The sequence below is a fragment of the Melanostigma gelatinosum genome (genome assembly GCF_949748355.1).
Source record: "Melanostigma gelatinosum genome assembly, chromosome: 13".
Lineage (NCBI taxonomy): Eukaryota > Metazoa > Chordata > Actinopteri > Perciformes > Zoarcidae > Melanostigma > Melanostigma gelatinosum.
Genome location: NC_136646.1, coordinates 24,110,748 through 24,131,436, shown reverse-complemented (window position 1 = coordinate 24,131,436; position 20,689 = coordinate 24,110,748). Strand labels below are relative to the sequence as shown.

The 20,689-nt window shown below is 44.3% G+C and overlaps 2 protein-coding genes across 2 annotated transcripts; both read left to right on the top strand.

Annotated features, from left to right (window-relative positions):
* Positions 1-2,323: 2,323 nt before the first annotated feature.
* Positions 2,324-9,005, top strand: LOC306787033 (ectonucleotide pyrophosphatase/phosphodiesterase family member 7-like). The gene is made up of 6 exons (XM_079282030.1): positions 2,324-2,423; positions 2,863-3,008; positions 3,147-3,776; positions 6,594-6,828; positions 8,361-8,484; positions 8,735-9,005. The coding sequence occupies exons 1-6, from the start codon at positions 2,339-2,341 to the stop codon at positions 8,790-8,792; spliced, it is 1,278 nt and encodes a 425-aa protein (XP_079138156.1). The 5' UTR covers positions 2,324-2,338; the 3' UTR covers positions 8,793-9,005.
* A 1,419-nt stretch (positions 9,006-10,424) lies between these two features.
* cbx2 (chromobox homolog 2 (Drosophila Pc class)) lies at positions 10,425-14,181 on the top strand. Its single transcript, XM_079282300.1, has 5 exons — positions 10,425-10,506; positions 10,623-10,666; positions 12,550-12,615; positions 12,718-12,787; positions 12,868-14,181. Exons 1-5 carry the CDS (start codon positions 10,435-10,437, stop codon positions 14,167-14,169), a joined length of 1,554 nt encoding a protein of 517 aa, XP_079138426.1. The 5' UTR covers positions 10,425-10,434; the 3' UTR covers positions 14,170-14,181.
* The last annotated feature ends 6,508 nt before the right edge of the window (positions 14,182-20,689 follow it).

Genomic DNA, 20,689 nt, shown 5'->3' with positions numbered 1-20,689 from the left:
GAATAAGACATTAACTGGGTTGACATGTTTCCTCGAAAGGAAAATGGTTTTATAATTACAATAATTCAGCTGCTTACAGTTGTATGCAAACGTTTGTGTTTTGGCACAAATTGAAAACAATTTAAATGTGTGTGCTTTCAGGTTACAGATCAACATTATGATCAATATTGTACATTCAGCCTTGTTTAAGCTCTTTCATTGTTTACAACCAAAACGGATAAAACGGCAATGCGTGACGGCAATTAACTCTGTTGGACGTTTAAAAGCCCGTGAAGCTGTTGCTCACTGAGAGCCGTGCGAGCACCTCCAGTGGAGTTCTCCTGTGGTTTGAAGTTGTACGCTTGGACTCACCGGCATGTAACCTGATCATAAGCCATTCATGCATTAAAAGTTGTGTTTGTTCACAATTCAAAACACATCGATCTCGGCACGCCGGCATGAACTGGATGGTGTACTTCCAGTCACAGCGGGGAAAGAGGCGGCGCGCCATTCAGACTCCAGAGTGAGCAGAATACAGATGCAGTCAAGAGTTTACAGGATAACAGTGTTTATGTGTTTACCACCTCTTTCATCTGCAAGTCTGATTCGACAGAAAAAAAACTATGGGCATGAAAATGTGATTCATTAAAACTCAGGATGTTTAAAATTTAAAAAACTGCATTTAGAAATGACGGCAACTCGTTTTTGATATTTGTTGTCGTGATTGTTGTTTTGAAAAGTCCAATAAGAAATGTCTTTCAAAATAAATGAATCAGCAGCGAGCTAATTAACAGTAGTTTGGGTTGTAGTGACAGATTCAAAGGTTTTTAACATCTCAGACTGATCGTTCAAAGGATGTCAAATCTTATATCGACTGTGTCATCAAAGTTAAACAGAACTCTAGATTAAAAGAAACGTTTGCTAGAAGATAAAATACGACATCTTCAGCTTGGGAAATAGCATGTCTTTTTAAATTCGTGCATAAGTAATGCCCTCTGGCTCAAACTGATGAAATAGTTGTGTCTGTCCGTCTGGGGAGGGAGCGCTGCAGTGGTTGTGTGCGGGCAGCAGGGAGTGCTGAAGGCAGAAAAGAAGAAGAAGAAAAACCTCTTCTTCAAGTAAGTCAGAGTCCCTGTGCAAAGTCTGTGCAGGACTGAGAGGGTCAGAGAAAGTTTGCTCGCCCCTCAAGTCCAGAGTGTGTGCGTTTGATAAAAGTTCTCACAGATCTGAGACCGTGCACCGGTCTCGGCAGTCCAACAACACTCCTTCCGATTCTTGCTGACAGTGGAGACGAGCGGATAGCGTTAACACGGGGAAGCTAATGAATATGAATGAGGTAAATGAAAGCTGATGAATGTTATCCCTTATCTCCATAAAGATTGGACAATTCCCTTGAACCTCTGCCAAGGACACACGCAATAAAGAACAAATTTGAAGAGTTCGCTTGTCTGGCAATTTGATGGACGTTGATAAGGTTACATCACGACGCAGTGATATATACTGTCTGGATGAGGGTGAGATCTGAGCTGCAGATCACCGTTTAATAGTTTGTCCATTGTCACGGCAATTGCTAGAAGAAAAAATCAATGTAGATTTTACAAGATCCTTTACCAATATCCTGCAGGGCTCATACACACATTTGAGTTATTAAAATGAATATGTCTATTAGGGTCTTTTCTTCCCGAGAGACCACTGCGAGCTGACGAAGAGATATATACTCTCATTTTCCTCTTCATTTTCCCGGTGTCAGATCAATCATGCACCATCCCAACTCAAGGTGAAACCCATCAAAGTGTCATTCCTCCATTGTGGGTGATTCACAGGAAACTCCGGCACACAGACGGGCGGGCAGACAAACAGAAAGACAGCATCAACAAGCAAGTGGGGGGTGGGGGGGGGGGGGGGAACAGCCCCAATGCCCGGAGAGATTAATCTGCTTTTACTGCTGGTCCTCAAGAGCAAAACGAACACAACTCCCAGTCGTAAAAATTGGCTCATAAACACCAGCAGGCCGCATGTAGAAAGAGCCGAGATGAAAAGTCCGTCCAATCTACGAGATAAGACACAACAAGGAAACAAAGGGAAACTTTGCTGTGAAGCGGTTGGCTGCAGGTTCCTCAGGTGAGATGCCGAGAAGGTGGATCGTCCTTTAAACGAGAGAGTGTTCGCTGGAGGTGCAGAGTCAGTGAAGATGTGGGGAGAGGTGCACGCCACGCTGTGGACCAGTCTCTGCGTCCTCTGGGCCTCGTCCGTCCTCGGAGCTCCGGCGAACGCGCGGGGACAGAAGGTGCTGCTGGTCTCCTTCGATGGGTTCCGGTGGGATTACGACCGCGACGTGGACACGCCGCACCTGGACAAAATGGCCGAGGATGGGGTCAAAGCCCTGTATGTCACACCTCCTTACCTCACTATCACCAGTCCCACACACATCACCCTGTTGACAGGTAAAGTGGTTTTATGTTCTGACAGTGCTTCAGGTTGCCAGCGGGATCTGCATATCATGGCGGAGCAGGAAACCGCTCTTTACTTTGCTGGGATTGAAAAAAAAACCAGCCATGGTGAAAAAAAAGGAATTAGTTGTAATTGAATGTCCCAGGGTCCAGCAGCTTTTATAGCTGAGTAAGATAATTATGCTTGGATGACTGAGGGAAGAATTCGCCGCTCCCTTTTCTTATTTTGACTCTCAAAATCATCAGCGCCAGCTAAAAGAAATTTAACTTCCTTGAAATTAAATTCCTCTAATCTCCGAAGTTGGTCATAAGACCTTGTCCAAAAGAGTCATGCCACTCAGCCCGTTAAGTTGATAGAATTTTAAATGCGAATGTGTCACGCTGTAAATAATGAGCACGAGCACACTGACGAGCGAATTCCCCTCTTCTGTAGGCCGCTACGTGGAGAATCACGGGGTAATCCACAACATGTGGTTCGACACCACCACCCAGGAGAAGAAGGCTTACTATCCGACTCAGTTTGTGAACGAGTGGTGGGACAACGGCACTCTGCCGATCTGGATCACGGCGCAGAGACAGGTCTGTGTGCGCCGCACAAATCTACATCCCGTCACTGCGAGAGACGGTTTTGCAGTTTTGCAAATTTGATTTGATTTCCCTGCATGTTGAACTGATCGGCCCTTTGCATGCTTTTTAACATGTCTTTCCCCCCCCCAGGGCCTAAAAGCTGGCTCCCTTCACTTTCCCGGCACAGCTTCCAGTTACCAGGGAGAGGTTGCCATGGTGCGGGAGGTGGAGCCGCTGCGGTACAACTACAATAACGAGACTGCGTGGCACGAGAACGTGGACAAGGTGATGGGCTGGTTCAGGGACCAGGATCTGGACTTCGTATCGCTGTACTTTGGCGAGCCGGACGGCACTGGCCACAGATACGGGCCCGACTCCCCGGAGCTCCGGGAGATGGTCAAGCAAGTGGACCGGACGGTGGGCTACATTCGGCACTCAGCTGAAGGACACGGGCTGACCGACCGCCTGAACGTCATCGTCACATCTGACCATGGCATGACCTCGGTGTACCAAAACGGTCTGGTGGAAGAGATCACGCTGTCCAAGATCCCGGGCTTCTCGTTCATGGACCTGTCCTTTCACCTGGTGGACTATGGCCCCTCTGGGATGCTGTTGCCGAAGCCGGGCAGGCTGGAGAAGGTTTACGACGCCTTGAAGGGGGCCCATCCGCACCTCCATGTGTTCAAGAAGGAGGATATGCCGGAGCGTCTCCACTTTGCCAACAACGATCGTATCCTCCCCATCATTCTATGGGCCGACGCTGGATATTTAATCAACGGGGTGCGTTGACGGATAGGCTGAAGTTTGCTTTTTATAACTTCCATGCTAAATAATAGACTGTTTGAGACCTGCAAGACTGCAGAAATACAGATGTTTGATGTGAACTAATCACTACGGCTGCGTTGCACCAACAAGGATTAATTTAATGTAAATTAGTTCTAATCAGAGTTTAGCAATTCTTGGTTTCCAAATCCATATTTAATCTCAAGCCAAGCTCTGTTGCACAATTAAAAACAAATGTTTCGTAATAAGTTTAAACCAAGTTGAATTAATATGGCGATATTTGCTTACCCAAATTAAAATAAATGAAGAAAATTGCATGCTGTCGGGACCAAGTAAGTAGGCTCTGAAACCCGTCTGTGTACATTAATACAACACTACAGTGTTTGCAAGCTAGGAAGCTAAAAACTCAGTTTACCTTACGTTACTCACAACAGCTCTAATATCTCCTCCTTTTAGGAAAACTTGTTGGCCGAAATATTGGAGGAACGTGAACAAATATTATAAGATAAAAAAGAAAACGGCCAAACACAAAAATGTTTTTCACAGCCCGTTCGTCCAATCAGCTCCCGAACAGTTTTCTTCCTAAACCTAGCATCATAAAACTCAACTGTTGAGTCTGCCTCTTAACGTTCTTCGAGGATCTTGATCATTTTGCTCCATCCATCTCAAAAAGGCAGCATTTTTAAAAAAGGTAAACCTCCTCAAATGTAAGTTTAAAGTGAATACTGGGTTACAGTTGAACGATGTGGTGCAACAGAATTAAATTAAACTGAAAGTAACAAACTAAACTGATGTTTAATTGAGAATATGCTACTTATTTTAGCAATCGTTAGCAAGTCAAAGATTTGGTAGTAGTAGTAGTAGCAGTAGTAGTATTAGTATTAGTAGTAGGTGTAGTAGTAGTAGTAGCACTAGTAGTAGTAGTCATATAGTAGTAGTAGTAGTAGCAGCAGGTGTAGTAGTAGCAGTAGTAGTAGCACTAGCAGTAGTAGTAGTAGTAGTAGTAGTAGTAGCAGGTGTAGTAGTAGTAGTAGTAGCACTAGTAGTAGTAGTAGTAGTAGTAGCACTAGTAGTAGTAGTCGTAGTAGTAGCAGTAGTAGTAGTAGTAGTAGTAGCACTAGTAGTAGTAGTAGTCGTAGCAGCAGCAGTAGTAGCAATAGTAGCAGTAGTAGTAGTAGTAGTAATAGCAGTAGTAGTAGTTGTAGTAGTAGTAGTAGCACTAGTAGTAGTAGTCATATAGTAGTAGTAGTAGTAGCAGCAGGTGTAGTAGTAGCAGTAGTAGTAGCACTAGCAGTAGTAGTAGTAGTAGTAGTAGTAGTAGCAGGTGTAGTAGTAGTAGTAGTAGTACTAGTAGTAGTAGTAGCACTAGTAGTAGTAGTCATAGTAGTAGCAGTAGTAGTAGTAGTAGTAGCACTAGTAGTAGTAGTAGTCGTAGCAGCAGTAGTAGTAGCAATAGTAGTAGTAGTAGTAGTAGTAATAGCAGTAGTAGTAGTTGTAGTAGTAGTAGTAGGCCTAGTCAACAAAGTATATTTGTGGAGCAGGTTGTGGTGGATGACTAGATCAAGGTGCAGGACTTCCACACAGGAGACTGAGCTGAATTTTACACTTCGTTTTTTTTTTATTTTAATTTTTATTATTATTATTTTCCGTCAGTTTGGCTAGATTTTGGCAACAAAACTACTTGGTTAGGGTTAGGTCATACGAATATGAATAGCGTACTGTAGGCGACATTATACGGTATCGCCTGGTTGCCAATAGATGTCAGCCTTAATTAAATCTTGACTGAGTTGTAACCGACAACCTCGCCGCTCACTCCTCCACATTAGACCTTTGACTGCTGAGATTATGATTACGACCCATTAACTGATAATAAGGAAACGGATACAGATAAACAACCTTTACAAGCCGTCCAGTTTATTGGAGGAAAATATCCTGAAGTCTCGTCTCCAGAGACACTTGGAGTACCAGTAGCATTTTGCTCACAGGAAAATGGTGAAACTGGACTCTTTTTCGACGAGAATTAATGAGTTAAATTTTAATCTCAGCACATTACAATTTCAATCAAGTGGATTTGCACGTCCTCGGGATAATCCAAGCCCCGGCTGATGACATGCGGCGCTCTCGAATGCTTCGTGAAGCCATTCATGCCTCAACAATTAAAAATTAGCGTTTTCATTTGACTCCACTGGGTCGGTAACTTTGCATCTGAATGCGTCAGTCAGTTCTGGAAAACCACCAAATCATAACTTAATTTAGAGAATAAATAACTGAAATCATAAACGGTCTCCAAATGCTGATTGTGAGGAAACCAATCAGCGCCGCGCATCTGCTGATAAGACAGGTTATCTGATGTTTAGAGGAGACGACCGGCCGTGATCACGATTGTGTTATCTGACTTTCTGTTCTCTCTCTTGACGGCCACTCAAACTGCTTTTAGTCTGATCTCAGAGGAGGATCAGCATGTTGAGGCTGTTACATAACCGCTAGATTGAGGGTATTCTGCATACGCATATTTTTAGCACATTTCTGCTGGAAATAAACAGAATATTTACGACACAAATTATCAAAGGAATTTATGTGTTCTGTGAAAATGTTTATTTTTGGATTCTCATTTAGCCATTGGTTGATAGAAGTAACAGATGATAGAGAACGGAGAGGACTCTTTCTCCTGGACAACACCTCCCTCTGCTGACTAAATAAGAGCAGGCCGAGATGCGTCACCCTCTTCAGCTGTTAAGATCCGGCTCCTTAAATCAATGCCTTATAAACGTTACGATGTAATTGAATCTAACAAACTGTTATCCGTCCTTGCAGTATTTCCCCGTTCAGTTCAACAAGGGTGAGCACGGCTTTGACAACCAGGAGATGGACATGAAGCCCTTCTTCAGGGCAGTGGGTCCGGCGTTTCACAAGAACCTGGAGGTGGGGCCCTTCGAGACGGTGAACATCTACCCCTTGATGTGTCACATCCTGGGCATCCAGCCGGAGGTCAACGACGGCCACCTGAATGCCACCAAACACATGCTGGTTACCAGCGCGACCACTCAGGGTGAGTTTATAGCCGACTAATGAGTCTCTCCCCGTGGCCTCCAACACCTGCTCCTTCATTACGAGGCCATTCATCCATCATGTCTGACTTCATCATGGATGGATTACTGAACGGCCCTACAAAGCACAGGACCAGGGGCCTGAAGTGTCAGGGGCCCCACTGGCCCTCTGCTAAAGAATGTAAACTCAAAGAGACTCGTACCGGCCACGAAGAGAAACAAATACGCTGAAAAAAAAGTAACATTTACTTGAAAAAAGCTAGGTAACAATTTGCACGCAGAAATTGTGAGTAATTTTTACTCAGATATTCTCAAGTTAAGTTTACTTACTAGTAAGAATTGGTTTTTATCCAAAATATGCAAGTAACTTTTACTTGCAAATTTTTCCCTTAGACATAAAATGTACTTAGCCTTTTATAGGCTACCTTTGGATCTAATTACAAACCCCAGTAGAAATCAATTAGGTGTTTCATGTATATTTAACTGGCTTTTCTTTACTTTTTCTGTTGAGAAATATTAAGTAATATTTACACAATATATATTTTATCTACTACTTCTCTACACAACTATTCAAATATGACTGTTGCATTTTCTAAACTGCGCTACTGTTATTTAATAAAATTGTCTTAACATAAGGCTTCTACAAAACATGAAACATCTTTTAAACGGCAGCAGCTTTACTTGTGAACTGTGAAAGAGGTCACTGCTGACCGACACACACCAATACCAACATATATAATCTGGTTGGCATTGCCAGACAAAACATTTCTAAATCGGTGCTGCCAAGAACAAATGTAAGGACACAAACGCTGAGTCAAAAACACACACAATGACATGAAACAACCAAAGAAGACACATCATGACAAATATACACAAAAGAACTGAAGAGAGATATCTTCAAAGAGACGCAAGTAGACTTCAAAGAGACAAAAAACTATTTAAAAAAGACTCAAAAGACCAAAAAGGTTAAATAGTTCAAGGACAATGCTGTCAATATTTTTGATTATTCTTATTACCAACAAATGCCACGAAAAGATCAAAAGCAACAACATGTTTGTCAAACTCAATCCAAAATCTATTGGTTCCTACTCAAAAATGTTCTTTTTGAACAACGCCCACAAATATATTGAGTTTTTTCCTCATTTTCTGAAACAGCTGGGTGCTGTAGTTCTTTTAGCAAACGTTACTCAAACAGAAAGAAATAGTGCACTTGCATGGGACTATTTTCAGCAGCGGATGAATCCACATGTGCTATCGTGAGTATTTCTGACTGCCGGACATTTCTGTCAACACCGACTGGAAAAAGAAGAATGTTATGTCTGAGCCACACAGCTAGGAAGTCATTGGACTGAACTTTAAAGTTGTTATAGCGCCATCATGTGGTTGGTCGATGCCATTGAGTAGAGGCAGCACTTTGATTGATGGGTTTTGCTATATTTTAATGTAGATATTCAATTTCAGCACTAAGTAGCATGTAACATTAGTCTAACTCCAGAAACACACATTTAGACTGTGAATGTGTTTTATGTTTCAGGAGGAAATGTGAATTTCCTGCAAAATGTCTTCACTGGATTGGCTGCAGTGGCTGGATTTCTTGTTGTAGTTTTTATCGCGATGACGTCCCACAAAATACTGCAGAACAAATGCAAGAATAAAAGGTAACGAGTGAATAATTAAAGACTGTTTTCACGTGTCGTAACTGGTTGTCTCCTGTGGAGCTCAGCAATACGGCTAAAAACAGAATATCGAGAATACTTCTGAGAAGTTCTGATATCACGACATGGTAATCGTATTTTAAAAAAATCACATTTTAACTGTTCAACTCTTCACACGTGTGAGACAAAAAAACGTAACGATTGACTGTTGTTTTGCTGAGCGCTGTTATCACTTCTTTTGTTGGTGTTTCAGATCACAAAGTTCAGAACATCTTCCAGAGAACGAAAAGACAAAACAAACTTCATTCTGATCCTCAGGAGGACGGAAGCTGAGGAACAGCTGCCCGTGTGCAGTCCTCCTGGGGGGTTATTGTTCATCCCATGTGAGGAAATGCACTCTGAGAAGTACACAAGGAACCCAGGAGCAGAGTTGTGCAAAAAAAATTCTGATAACTATATTATTTCTTCAAAAAATAAGAATATAAATGAACAGAATCGGTGGGAAATAATCAAATGAATCGAAGAACAGCACATGTGTGTCTTTTGTTGAGTATTTGTTTTGAAGGACTCTTGTATCTGACTGTGTTTCACAAGATGTAATTAGATGTTTACTATGAAGTGTCTGAAGACCATTAGCTCTCTTGAAGAAGAGCTTTAGAAGCCTGTGTTTCACATATGTGTCACTCATAACTGCTGATGTACAAGACGTTTTTATTATTTATAAAAACACAAACAAGAAAATAAGAATGAAGATAAATAACCTTAAAGTGTGTTTCCGATTTGCTCTGAGAATAAAGTAGCGTTAATTTGTCCATGTCTCCACTTTCAATTACAATTTATGAATAAAGCGTTTTGATCAGAGGACGGTGGCCGCCAAGGGACACGTGTAAGCAACCACATTCTCAGTTGCCCGCCTCTCTTCGAGTAATGTCATCAAGTTAAGCGCGGGAGCAACAAACTTCCGGTTTCGACTTTCAAAATAACAGTATTCCCTCAATATACCACAATGTGTGTATTTTTGTATGAAGGAGAATTGTCCGTAACAAACTTTTGTTTACAACACAACAAATGCATAATTGCATTTACACTTAACCAACTTTCTAAGTCAGTTTATTTTGAATGATATTTATAACATGAGTTGTGCTTCCCAGTTGAGACCGATGGGTTAGGATCTGCCCCAATACAGGTAGAGATAGTTAAAGAATAGAAGGCAATAATGCAAAATGTACACAAAACAATATTAATAGAGAGCTAAAATAAAATAGGGAGTTAAGAGAAGTAGAACTCATACAGCAGCGTGTCTCATGCGTGGGTATTATAGTATTGCAGGGGGTATGTGAGATATTTCTAAATCATATTTCATTAAATTATTATTCTATTATAAGTTCAGTACAGGATGTACACGTATGTTCGATAAACCACATTCGAATTTAGTTTGTCAAAACGACTTCAGAGAGACACAAAACAATTACAAAGAGACGCTTAATGACCTCAGAGACATGAAATGACAACAAAGTGAAAGAAATGCCCAGAAATGCCCAGAAAACACACACAGTGACCTCAAAGACACACAGAACAACCAAAACAAAACGACTTGAAAGATGCACAAGGTGATTTCATATCGACCTCAAAGAGACAGAAAAGACCAAATGAGACACAAAATGACTACAAATTGCGTATAGCTTGAAACTACAAACTACATCTGGCAGGTGACTTTGGACAGATTTTAAGAAAACAGATCTGTGGATCTGATGGCAGCTGTTTAGTAGATACTTACATCAATTATTCCAAGGGTGTACTTTTTGTTTATTGTGAGCGTTTAAGCCGAGACGAGCTTTATTCTGAAGGCAGAGGACCGCGGACATCCGGTCCCCACCGCGCGTAATTCCGGTGCGCTGGACGCGCGTCGCCTCGTCCTGTGATAAAGGACTGTTTCTCGGGCAGAAGGCAGACATGGAGGAGCTGAGCGCCGTGGGAGAGCAGGTCTTTGATGCGGAATGCATTTTAAACAAACGGCTGAAGAAGGTCAGAGCTCTGAAACATTACAACTCGTTTCCGCCTTGTTGTTGTTTACCTTCTTCTTCTAACGGCCTGTTTACGCACGTTCCTCCGCTCTTCGGGTTGTTGTTCTTCTCTTCCAGGGAAAGTTGGAGTTCCTGGTGAAGTGGAGGGGATGGTCATCCAAGTGAGTACAACAATGAAAACAACAACAACGTGTCGCTGGTTTCTCTTCCATCAAACGGATCCCCGATCCCTCATTTCATCTTTATTCATCTATTCAATCGTCCAATCAACGAAGTGCGAACAACAACAACGCGAGATCGTCACATCTGCTCGCGAGTTTGTTGCACAAAGTCTCCCTCTTTTCTTTTTTTTTACATTTGCTTTCTTTTGTTCATAACACACTTGCATTTGGGAAGTTATCGCCAAACCAAAGCAAATATCTTTACAGCAATATCCGGTTTGTTTCACGGTTTTCCATACCTCATTTTAATCCAACAACAATTACGTTTTATTAATTTTATCCCCAAAGTAAACACGTTTTAATCGCGTGACCGATCTGTCCACTTCACGAAGACAATCTGACATTAAAGTGACTTTATATTCTGTTATATAACGCGTTACACAACGCGTACTTCTAGTTTATTCACGAGTTATCGGCTCTTTATTTCATTCTGCATTTATGTTGCTGCTTGCAATGCTCCACTCCGTCACTTGCCCTTTTCTGTTCACTCCACATTGTTGCTGTAATCCACCATCAATGCACTGTTGCCTGCCAGCTCCATGGCTTTCTGTTAGAACCACATCCTTTGTGTGTGTGTGTGCGTGTGTGTGTGTGTGTGTGTGTGTGTGTGTGTGTGTGCAGGGAGAGGGTGGGGGTTGATTATTTCAGTGGTGACTGCTGATCAGAACGAGCTATTCAACAACAAGTGATGAGGAGAAAAAGGCATTACGACTTCACGTGTAGGTCAAGATACCAGACGACTCGGCGCGTTTGTCAGTTTGTTTTCTGCAGTTATGAAAAGTTTGTCCACGGATTTGATTTTCACGTGTAGAAAATAGTACCGTTCAATTAAAGCGAAGTAAAATGGGACTAAAGCAGCCGGCGGAGCCACAAAGAAGCGAGGTTATTTAAAAGCACGCTCCGTGCTGTGACATCACAAGCACAGCAGAGTTGTTATTTTCATCACTTCCCATAAATGTCAGAGGAATTCTATGACCTAAAAATGTTCGTGTCTGTGTGTGTGTGTGTGTGTGTGTGTTCTACAGCGATGAACAGCGACTTTGGGAAGAGCAATAAGTCCAAACTGAATCTGATTTAGTGGCTGTGGAAACAAACCAAAACATTCCCAGAAATTCCTCACATATTTCTGTAACGGACACAGAAAATTCTCCACTTTTCTGCTTATTTCAGCCTTTTATTTTGAAAGAGGAAATCAAAACCGGGCTATTATTCTAGCCAGGCGCACGTAAACAGATTGTTAAACTTGTAGAGATGTGTTCTAAACACAGTTATTTCAGTTCATGCTCTGTTCTGCTCAAACTTTCAGGTCTTTCTCAACCGATCCTGAAGGAACACTTCACCCACAAAACAACCATTTTCATAACAGTTACTGACTCAAAAACCAGAGAATTGATGAATGGAAGTAAAACGGGTTTGACGACAGCTAAACTTTATCAAAACATCTGTTTACAAACTGTAAAATAATGAAAGTATCATTTATTCACTTTTGACTTCATCTTTACTAAAACTGTTTATTTAAAACATAAACGGTCCACAGCGTTTTTAAAAGTACGGTTTCAGCGAAGACCTGGATGAAGCGGTTTGTGACTTCTAGTTTTGCTGTGGTTTCTCGTTAAACGTAGCCCTTCTGTTGTGACTCGTTGTTCCTCTCTGCGATGAACAGGACGTCTTTAGTGAGTTCGCGGCTGCTGGAACAACAAAGTCCTTCGTTTCCAAATGAGCAAACTGTTGAACGGTCATTTATCCGAGCTCGGGGTTCTCCGAGGTCGGATGTTTACGTCTTGATCCTGACGCGAGTCTTTCTTCGTGTCCATTCCTTTCAGACACAACAGCTGGGAGCCCCAGGACAACATCCTGGACCCCCGACTGCTGGCTGCGTTCAACAAGAAGTGAGTTCAGCGTGAGCGCAGTGACGCTCAAACACACAAACTGATTTATTGTCTTTGTAGCAGACAGTGGAGTAAAATATGAAATGGTTGGTTCTTTTGAAGAGAGCAAGAAAAGGAGCTTCTGATGCTGAAGAAAGGGAAAAGGCCGAGGGGACGGCCGCGGAAAGTTCTAGTAAGTACGACTCGGAGCAGAATGTAATGAACACTTTGTGGGTTTAGTACACGGCTTCTTATACTTGCTCTTTCATTTAGGAAAATGTGACCGACGCTCCAAAGTCAAGCAGCTCTTCGTCCGGCTCCTCGTCGTCCTCTGACTCCTCCTCCTCGTGCTCCTCTTCGTCATCCTCGTCAGACGACGACGACGACGACGACGGCAGCAGCCACGTGAAACCGGCGACGCCGGGACTCCGAACGCGAGACCTTCACCCCGTCCCCCAGAAGAAGGCGCAGATCGTCGTCGCCAAACCGGAGCCCCCGAAGAAGCGCAGCAGGAAACCGCCGTCGCCCGACGCCAAGGAGCTCCCGCAGCACAAGGAGCCTCGCAAGGTCCTCAAGGCGACCAAAGACGGCGATCTCCCCGGGGCCATCAAGAAGCCCGTCTACCCGGCGAGCTTCACCTTCATGGGGTTCCACCGGGGCTCGCCTCGGGATGCGGTGGCCGGTCAGACCAGAACGGGCTCTCTGACTCAGGGCGGGGCCACTAAGAACTCTGCGGGACCGGGCAGGCCGGTCCAGCCCGCCTCCCTCTCGCTGAGCAGATCCAGCCCGAGCAGGAGCGTCGGCGAGGGCAAGCTGTCCGTCTCCGGCGGCGCAAGTCTGGATTTGAAAGCAGCTGCTAGTAAATCAAAAGGCGTAGCGGCGTTGAGTCTGAATACCTCCAAACACCTCATTCAAGGAACCACTCAGCATACACTAAGCTCCCCCAGCGGACAAAAGAAGGCCCCGGCCCACCTGTTAACACTGCAGCGGACACCCAATAATAAAGCAGTGGCTTCTTTGCCGACTAAAAACTCCCCCGTCACTCAAAGCCCCGGCCCTCAGCCGCTCAACCTCCAGAGCGGCGACGCGCCGGCGTCTGGCCCGAGGAACGCGACCACCCCGGCGAGGAAAACCCCCGTCTCGCACAACCAGGACTATAATCCCGCCAAGAGTCCGGCGACACCCGGGAGACTTCAGACCAGAAAGAGCCAGCCTGGGGCGGACGCGGTCAAGGAGGCGGCTGAGCTCCAGACCCCCAGAGTCCAAGGCAGGCTGGAGAAGAGCGGCGTGCAGAAACCCTCCACCGAGGTCCAGAGCCAGCAGGAGAGGTCGGCCGCCAAGGACGGCAAGAACGCCAAAATGAACGTCATGAGCACGGGCGAAGACGAGAGCTGCTCCGACTCCGACCAGGACTCTCCGTACGTCGGACAGGCGGCCGCCCAGAACCAGGACTGGAAGCCCACGCGGAGTCTGATAGAACACGTGTTCGTAACGGACGTCACCGCTAACCTGGTTACAGTCACGGTCAAGGAGTCGCCGACCAGCGTGGGCTTCTTCAGCCTGCGCAACTACTGACGGGGAGCTGCAAACCAGGTGGGCTGTGAAGCAAACATTTTGGGGGGTCGGGGGGGTTTCGGGCTCTGAAGGAATTCGATAAAAAGCCTTTGGCTGGAGGGTTCCTGAGGAACGCCTCAGAGGGACCAGAGCTTCATTTGCGCTTCTTTCTTTTAGTAAAAGACCAGTTTGTTAGGTTTAAAAAGATAACGTCCGTTATCGATTGTGTTTAATTTATTTTGCTCGTGTCTACAAATTGTTCCACGGTGGACGCGGCGCATTTTTGGTCTGACGATCTGAAAAATGGTCCAAATTGTTGTCGTCACCGGCGTCCTGGAGATAAAATAACTTATTCATCTTTAAAGTGCGGAGAGCTCCGATGCCTTCTGCGTCTGTCTGAGATGGGAGGAGACATTTCGCTCATTATGAGTCAATCGCTAGCGAATGTAAACCAGTTTTTTAATTCTTAGTGTTTAACATTTCATGAGTTAGCTACCTCTTTTTAAATTTGAAAGTTTGCTGCATATGTGTGTTCATGTGTCGTGGGACAGGAGCAGCTCTACCGTCACTGTGTCCTTTATAATTGTTTATATGTATTTATATATATTTGACTCTCGTGCTGTGTTGGCTCCAGCAGCAGACAACGGCTTCAGTTCTGTGTCATGAAAAAAACCTCCACTCGGAACCTCCTCTCGCCCCCGAAAAAAGAAGTTTCGTTCCACAGTGCAGCCGGTTTATCGGCTCGAGGTTTTCTCCCCCAAACGGGCTGCAGCATGTGGGGGAGTCAGATATACGGTATCTGCGCTCAGATAAGACTCGGCCTGAGGTTTCTGCCCCTTCGCTGGCCAGCAGACCTGTAATTCATACAAACGCAGAGAACACGTGCTGGCGTTGGCACGGAGGGATGATCACGGACAGAACACCCGACGAGGGGAACGGGTCGGGCGTGGACTAAAGTCGCCGTTTGTTTGCCGCTCACCAGATGTCATCGTGTCTGTTTGCTGCTGGTGTTTCAACACGTGGAGGACGTGAAACACCAGATTTGGTTGTTTTTTTCCGTTGCAGCTGCAGACGCCTGCATGAGACCCCCCCCCCCCCCAGTAACAAAGAAAAGAAAAAAAAAAGATCTTCATCTGATGTAACGGAAAAGAAACCACAACAATGTGCGCTACTTTCTGCTCCCTCGAGAGGAGTTGGGCGACAAAGCACTTGGACTGAACTCGTCGGTCTCATCCTGCTCTGCAGACGGTGCCTTTTCTTTGCCTCTCAAAGACTGAAACACAAAAGACATTTACCCCAAGACAGCTAGGATTTCAGGTAATTCAATTAAAAGGAGATGCCCTCGAGGAAGAGCGCGCAGACCGGGCGGCATCGCTTGGAAACAATGCGGTCCGCAGACACAGACACACACGTGATGCCTCACTGAAAGCACAGATTAGAGATATTGTCGTTTCCATTGAGGAGCAGCTGAAAACGAGGAGTGAATTCTCACATTACAGGTGGAGAGTGTCGTCTAATCAGAAAGTCCCGTTTCACTACCAGCTGTGTCTCTGAACATGTGTCTTTATTTGATCGGTTTTCCTGACTGAATGAGAAAAACAACCTTGTCATGAATATGTTTTGTTTTTAGATCTACTAACCATCTCAGTGAAATGTTCTTTACAATCTATTTATTTCAAAGCCAGAGCCTTTCACGGTAGGACGGTGTCACCAATCCTTGTATCGTGCCGCTCGTCACGCCGACTAATAAATGGTACCGCCTTTTGTCCGACTCCTTTTGTTTTAAATGAAGCCACTAGAATCAACCCGTCATGTGTACACGTCCGACTGTCCAAAATCTCATAATTAGCAAGTTAACTCTGGAGTTATGGCCAAACTGGTCACACTGACTTTTCACCACCAAATCCTCGTCCGTTTATCCTCGAGTAGACACCTGAAGGAATTCTCTCCAGGTGTTTCTGAGATATCACGAGAACGGACCAGGCGCTCTGTTGTCGTCGGGCAGATTTTCTGCTTCCTGCTTCTTCTATGTGAGGATTTGCTGCTTTTCTCCGAGTGATGACTGTAAATGTAAAATTAGTTTTGGATGTTTGACGGCACCACACTGGGCTCTTGTTGGTGCTGTTCTTCAATATTCTCTGACATTTGACAGACTAACCAGTCGCGGTGGCTGATCCGATATATTACTACTGACGGACAATTAGCATACAAACCAAGTCAAGCATGTGATCACACAACATGTCAGTTGTACATCGGAAGTTATGTTGTATAATCTACGTCTCTGACCAGTTATATTACCGTATGTAGCCCGGCGGTGTTCATCTTTTGTATAAACTGAGAAAGTAAAACGTGTTTATTTGTGCACGTTTAACACCGGTCACTTTTGAGTATTTATATTGTGGCAATCAGCTGAAATGTAATGCACCATTTTACTCGGCCTTTGCTCGTGCACGTAGACTTGGAATAGATGCTGAAATGAGCTCCGTTCTGCACTGAATACAGAATCAATAATCAGATTAAAACCCCAACGGACCAATCGGTTCAATACATAAACAGATTGGTGATGGAAGTGATGTTTCAGCAGCATTTACGTGTTTATTATGACAGACTTGTGCTGATTAGAAATTCACAAACTGTCAAACATTGTATTTTATATTTCATTCTCTCTGCATCAGTGTGGATGTAATCTTCATTATCACCACCGTTAAATCAGTCACATCCATCAGTTCAGAACCCAGATGACTGCCTCGTTCCTCCACCACCTCTTGAGTGGTACTTCAAACAGCCACTAGGTGGTGCTGTTGCACTTGAAGGTGAGGACACCGGGAGCGCTTCAGTTTCTTAATTAACCACAATTACATCATCTGTTAGTTTACAGACTTGAGATTGAACTCCTTCAACTCGGTGCATCTCGTTACGTAAAAGCAAACTGACAATATGAGCTGTACACTAGTATTCTCTCTCTAATTACAGTACAGCACTGTACACTAGTATTCTCTCTGTAATCACAGTACAGCACTGTACACTAGTATTCTCTCTGTAATCATAGTACAGCACTGTACACTAGTATTCTCTCTCTAATCACAGTACAGCACTGTACACTAGTATTCTCTCTCTAATCACAGTACAGCACTGTACACTAGTATTCTCTCTGTAATTACAGTACAGCACTGTACACTAGTATTCTCTCTCTAATTACAGTACAGCACTGTACACTAGTATTCTCTCTCTAATCACAGTACAGCACTGTACACAAGTATTCTCTCTGTAATCACAGTACAGCACTGTACACAAGTATTCTCTCTGTAATCACAGTACAGCACTGTACACTAGTATTCTCTCTCTAATCACAGTACAGCACTGTACACAAGTATTCTCTCTGTAATCACAGTACAGCACTGTACACTAGTATTCTCTCTGTAATCACAGTACAGCACTGTACACTAGTATTCTCTCTGTATAAATAAATAAAGTACTGCAGTACATTCTGGCTCTCGTAACACATGAAAGTGTTGCAAGAAGCTCATTTCACAGCATTGTTATTGTTCCGCTGAAGAGACCAAATGAAGGAGAAAGTGTGCAGACCCCCCCCCCCCCCCCCCCCCGCTGTATTTACACCGCTCTTAAAAACACTGTCAGGCGGCCGGACGAACTGACGCAAGTTATCATTACACAAAGCGCTCGATTCCATAATTTATAGAGATCCCGTCGCCGGTCGAGAGGAATTCTCCCAAAATAAATTCAAGTAAACACTTACGCGACAAAGAGGCACTCACAGTGGCCTGGTATGCATCAACACTATGAACAGTGTGACAGTGTAATCTCACACACACACACACACACACACACACACACACACACACACACACACACACACACACACACACACACACACACACACACACACACACACACACACACACACACACACACACACACACACACACACACACACACACCAAGCAGCCCAGCACTGACTTCAGGCTGAGGTTGGAACCCCCACCTCACCTCACCCCCCCCCCCCCCCCCCCCCGTGCCGATGCACCAACCCTGATCCCCCCCCCCACACCTGACTGCTGGCAAAATAAGCCAGACTCCAATCCATCTTCCATCGCAATAACACCCCCCCCCCCCCCCCAAAACTATGTTGTTTTGAAGAGCATTCAGCAAGTTTGGATGTTTCGTGTCCCCCCCCCCCCCCCCCCCCAGGGACGTCTTATTGTTTTAGCAACACAAGATGCCGTAAATCAATCAGCTCTTTGCTTTAACTCCGCCCTTTGTTTAAAAGCAAGAAATAAGATTTTTTTTTCCCATGATGCATTGTTGGAAAGTAAGCAACTGATACAAAGGACACAAAGCACAAAGGTTTGCACGGAATCTTGTTTCACTCACCTTTTCATCTGCAGGAAAGACTGTACCTCTTCATATGTAACTGAATGACACAAAATATGGAATTCTTTGTGAGGACATATGTCTTCTATTCATCAGTACACAGTAGTGCTTCTAATAACGCTCATATTTCTGTTGTATTGCTGTGTAAAGGCTCCGTTCCAAACAAGAAGCAACAGTGAAACACACTTTCATATCTTCTGCCTCCATCGTTGGCCAGACTCCAGGCTGGCTGTTGACTAACACGGCTATTTAAAAGGCCAATACTGACATTGATATTTCATTTGCTCTGTTTGTATTTGTGTTTTGGAGGATTGTAACAAACGGGTTTGCCGGTTTGAGGTTTTTTTTAAAAAGCTCCTGGGACGGTTGCTCCTCGATTTCAAAGGGAATGTTTAGAAACCTGAGCCGACCCTCAGCGAGCAGACCTTCTACGCCCCTCGTTCTAAATCACTCCGCCGGAGCCGTGTAAACAAACTTCAGTTTGCTCTCTGATATTGAGAGGTTCAGACAAGCGGCAATCCTCCACTATGACAACACGGCCTCAGACAGACGATGTCATCCGTCTTACCTCACTCTCCATCCATCACTACGCCGGAGTCGACATGTCTGACAGTCACACTCTCGCTTTTTCTCGCTGGCACAGGCCTCTCTCTCTCTCTCTCTCTCTCTCTCTCTCTCTCTCTCTCTCTCTCTCTCTCTCTCTCTCTCTCTCTCTCTCTCTCTCTCTCTCTCTCTCTCTCTCTCTCTCTCTCTCTCTCTCTCTCTCTCTCTCTCTCTCTCTCTCTCTCTCTCTCTCTCTCTCTCTCAGACAGAAACCTGGTTTCATCTCGTCTCTAATAAATCTCCTAAAAAAGGTTTGACATGAATCTAAATGTGTAATATTGATAAGAAAGGAGAGTTTATGTAAACCGTGGGTTCATAACTGAGGATGAATCTCCACATGGACATTGAATCATTGTTAATCTACGGACATAGATTATGACCTTTGTGATCATAAATATATAAGCCTGTATACGTTTACATTAATTCTTATTGTTCTGACAGATACCGGATTGACTGCCGGGACGATTCATTTACAAATACCTGACAAAAAAAAACACATAAATCAAAATCTTATTCCCATCAGCCTCTGCTGTACTTTGCATTTAGTGCTAATTAGCATCGTGTTAGCATGCTAACAGAATAAAGTAAGATAGTGAACATTATCAATGCTGTAAACATCAGTGAGTTAGCATGCTGGCATTAGCATTTAGCACTGTGCAGCCTCACACGGCCACGAGCTTGGACTCTCGTTCACTCACTAGTTTACAGATATTAAGCCGTAAATCAAGTGTCAACTTCTGACATCTAACAGGTTTTGTTGCCAATCAGTGATTTAGTAATAATACAATATGGTGAAGCGTGAAACAGCAGAGAGAACTGGTCAAATGAAGAGGAAGACAGAAGGAAGTACGTCTGAGGGGGTTTCTCTCGACACCCACAGGAACACGGAGGAATCTCCCTCTGCTGTGAAACCGAGGTAACAAAGTCAAACTGTATCCAGCAGACAGAAGGTGCCAGCGGGACGTTTGCTCTGATCTCTGCATAATCTGCTGCTACTCTCCTTACCGCCTTCAAAGGCTCCTCTCCTTCACTTCCAGCCTCGCGTCCTAATCCGATTGGCCAGGAGAGGAAAATATTGACAAAGCACTGTAAATATTGGAAACCATTGCTTTGATACACAAGTGGGAAATGGAGCTCAAATATTGACAATTGCACCAATTAATTTAGAAACAACAACCTAAAAAAAGTAACTTTTTTTTAAAGCATGTCAAGTTCTTCCAAAATCACGTTCGCGCAGATCTTTTCCAAGCGTCGACGTTCTCAAATACTACATTCAATTCCCCCCCAAAAAGCTGGGGGTCCCTTTGGTCAACCCACATAAAAGTCCATAAAGCCAGTGGCACCAGTAGCGGCGCGCTGATAAATCAGCGGCAGGCGGCGAACAAGGCCCCGGTGCCGGCGGACCTGTGTGCAACAGGACGACTCTATCGGTGGATTTCACAGGTCATTACTCCGGCTCCAGCCAGCGCAGCCTCCAGTGGCTCTGGAGACAACAGCTTACTGGCTTTGTGCTAAACAAGCGTGTCTGTCTCACAGCAGCAGATCC

Bases quoted from the DNA above. Each gene is read 5' to 3' on its own strand.
- LOC306787033 (XM_079282030.1), top strand. From the start codon at position 2,339: ATGGCCGAGGATGGGGTCAAAGCCCTGTATGTCACACCTCCTTACCTC. The intron at 6,829-8,360 runs GTGAGTTTATAG...TTTATGTTTCAG, and splicing joins TACCAGCGCGACCACTCAGG to GAGGAAATGTGAATTTCCTG. The intron at 8,485-8,734 runs GTAACGAGTGAA...TTGGTGTTTCAG, and splicing joins AACAAATGCAAGAATAAAAG to ATCACAAAGTTCAGAACATC.
- cbx2 (XM_079282300.1), top strand. From the start codon at position 10,435: ATGGAGGAGCTGAGCGCCGTGGGAGAGCAGGTCTTTGATGCGGAATGC. The intron at 10,507-10,622 runs GTCAGAGCTCTG...CTTCTCTTCCAG, and splicing joins TAAACAAACGGCTGAAGAAG to GGAAAGTTGGAGTTCCTGGT. The intron at 12,616-12,717 runs GTGAGTTCAGCG...GTTCTTTTGAAG, and splicing joins CTGGCTGCGTTCAACAAGAA to AGAGCAAGAAAAGGAGCTTC.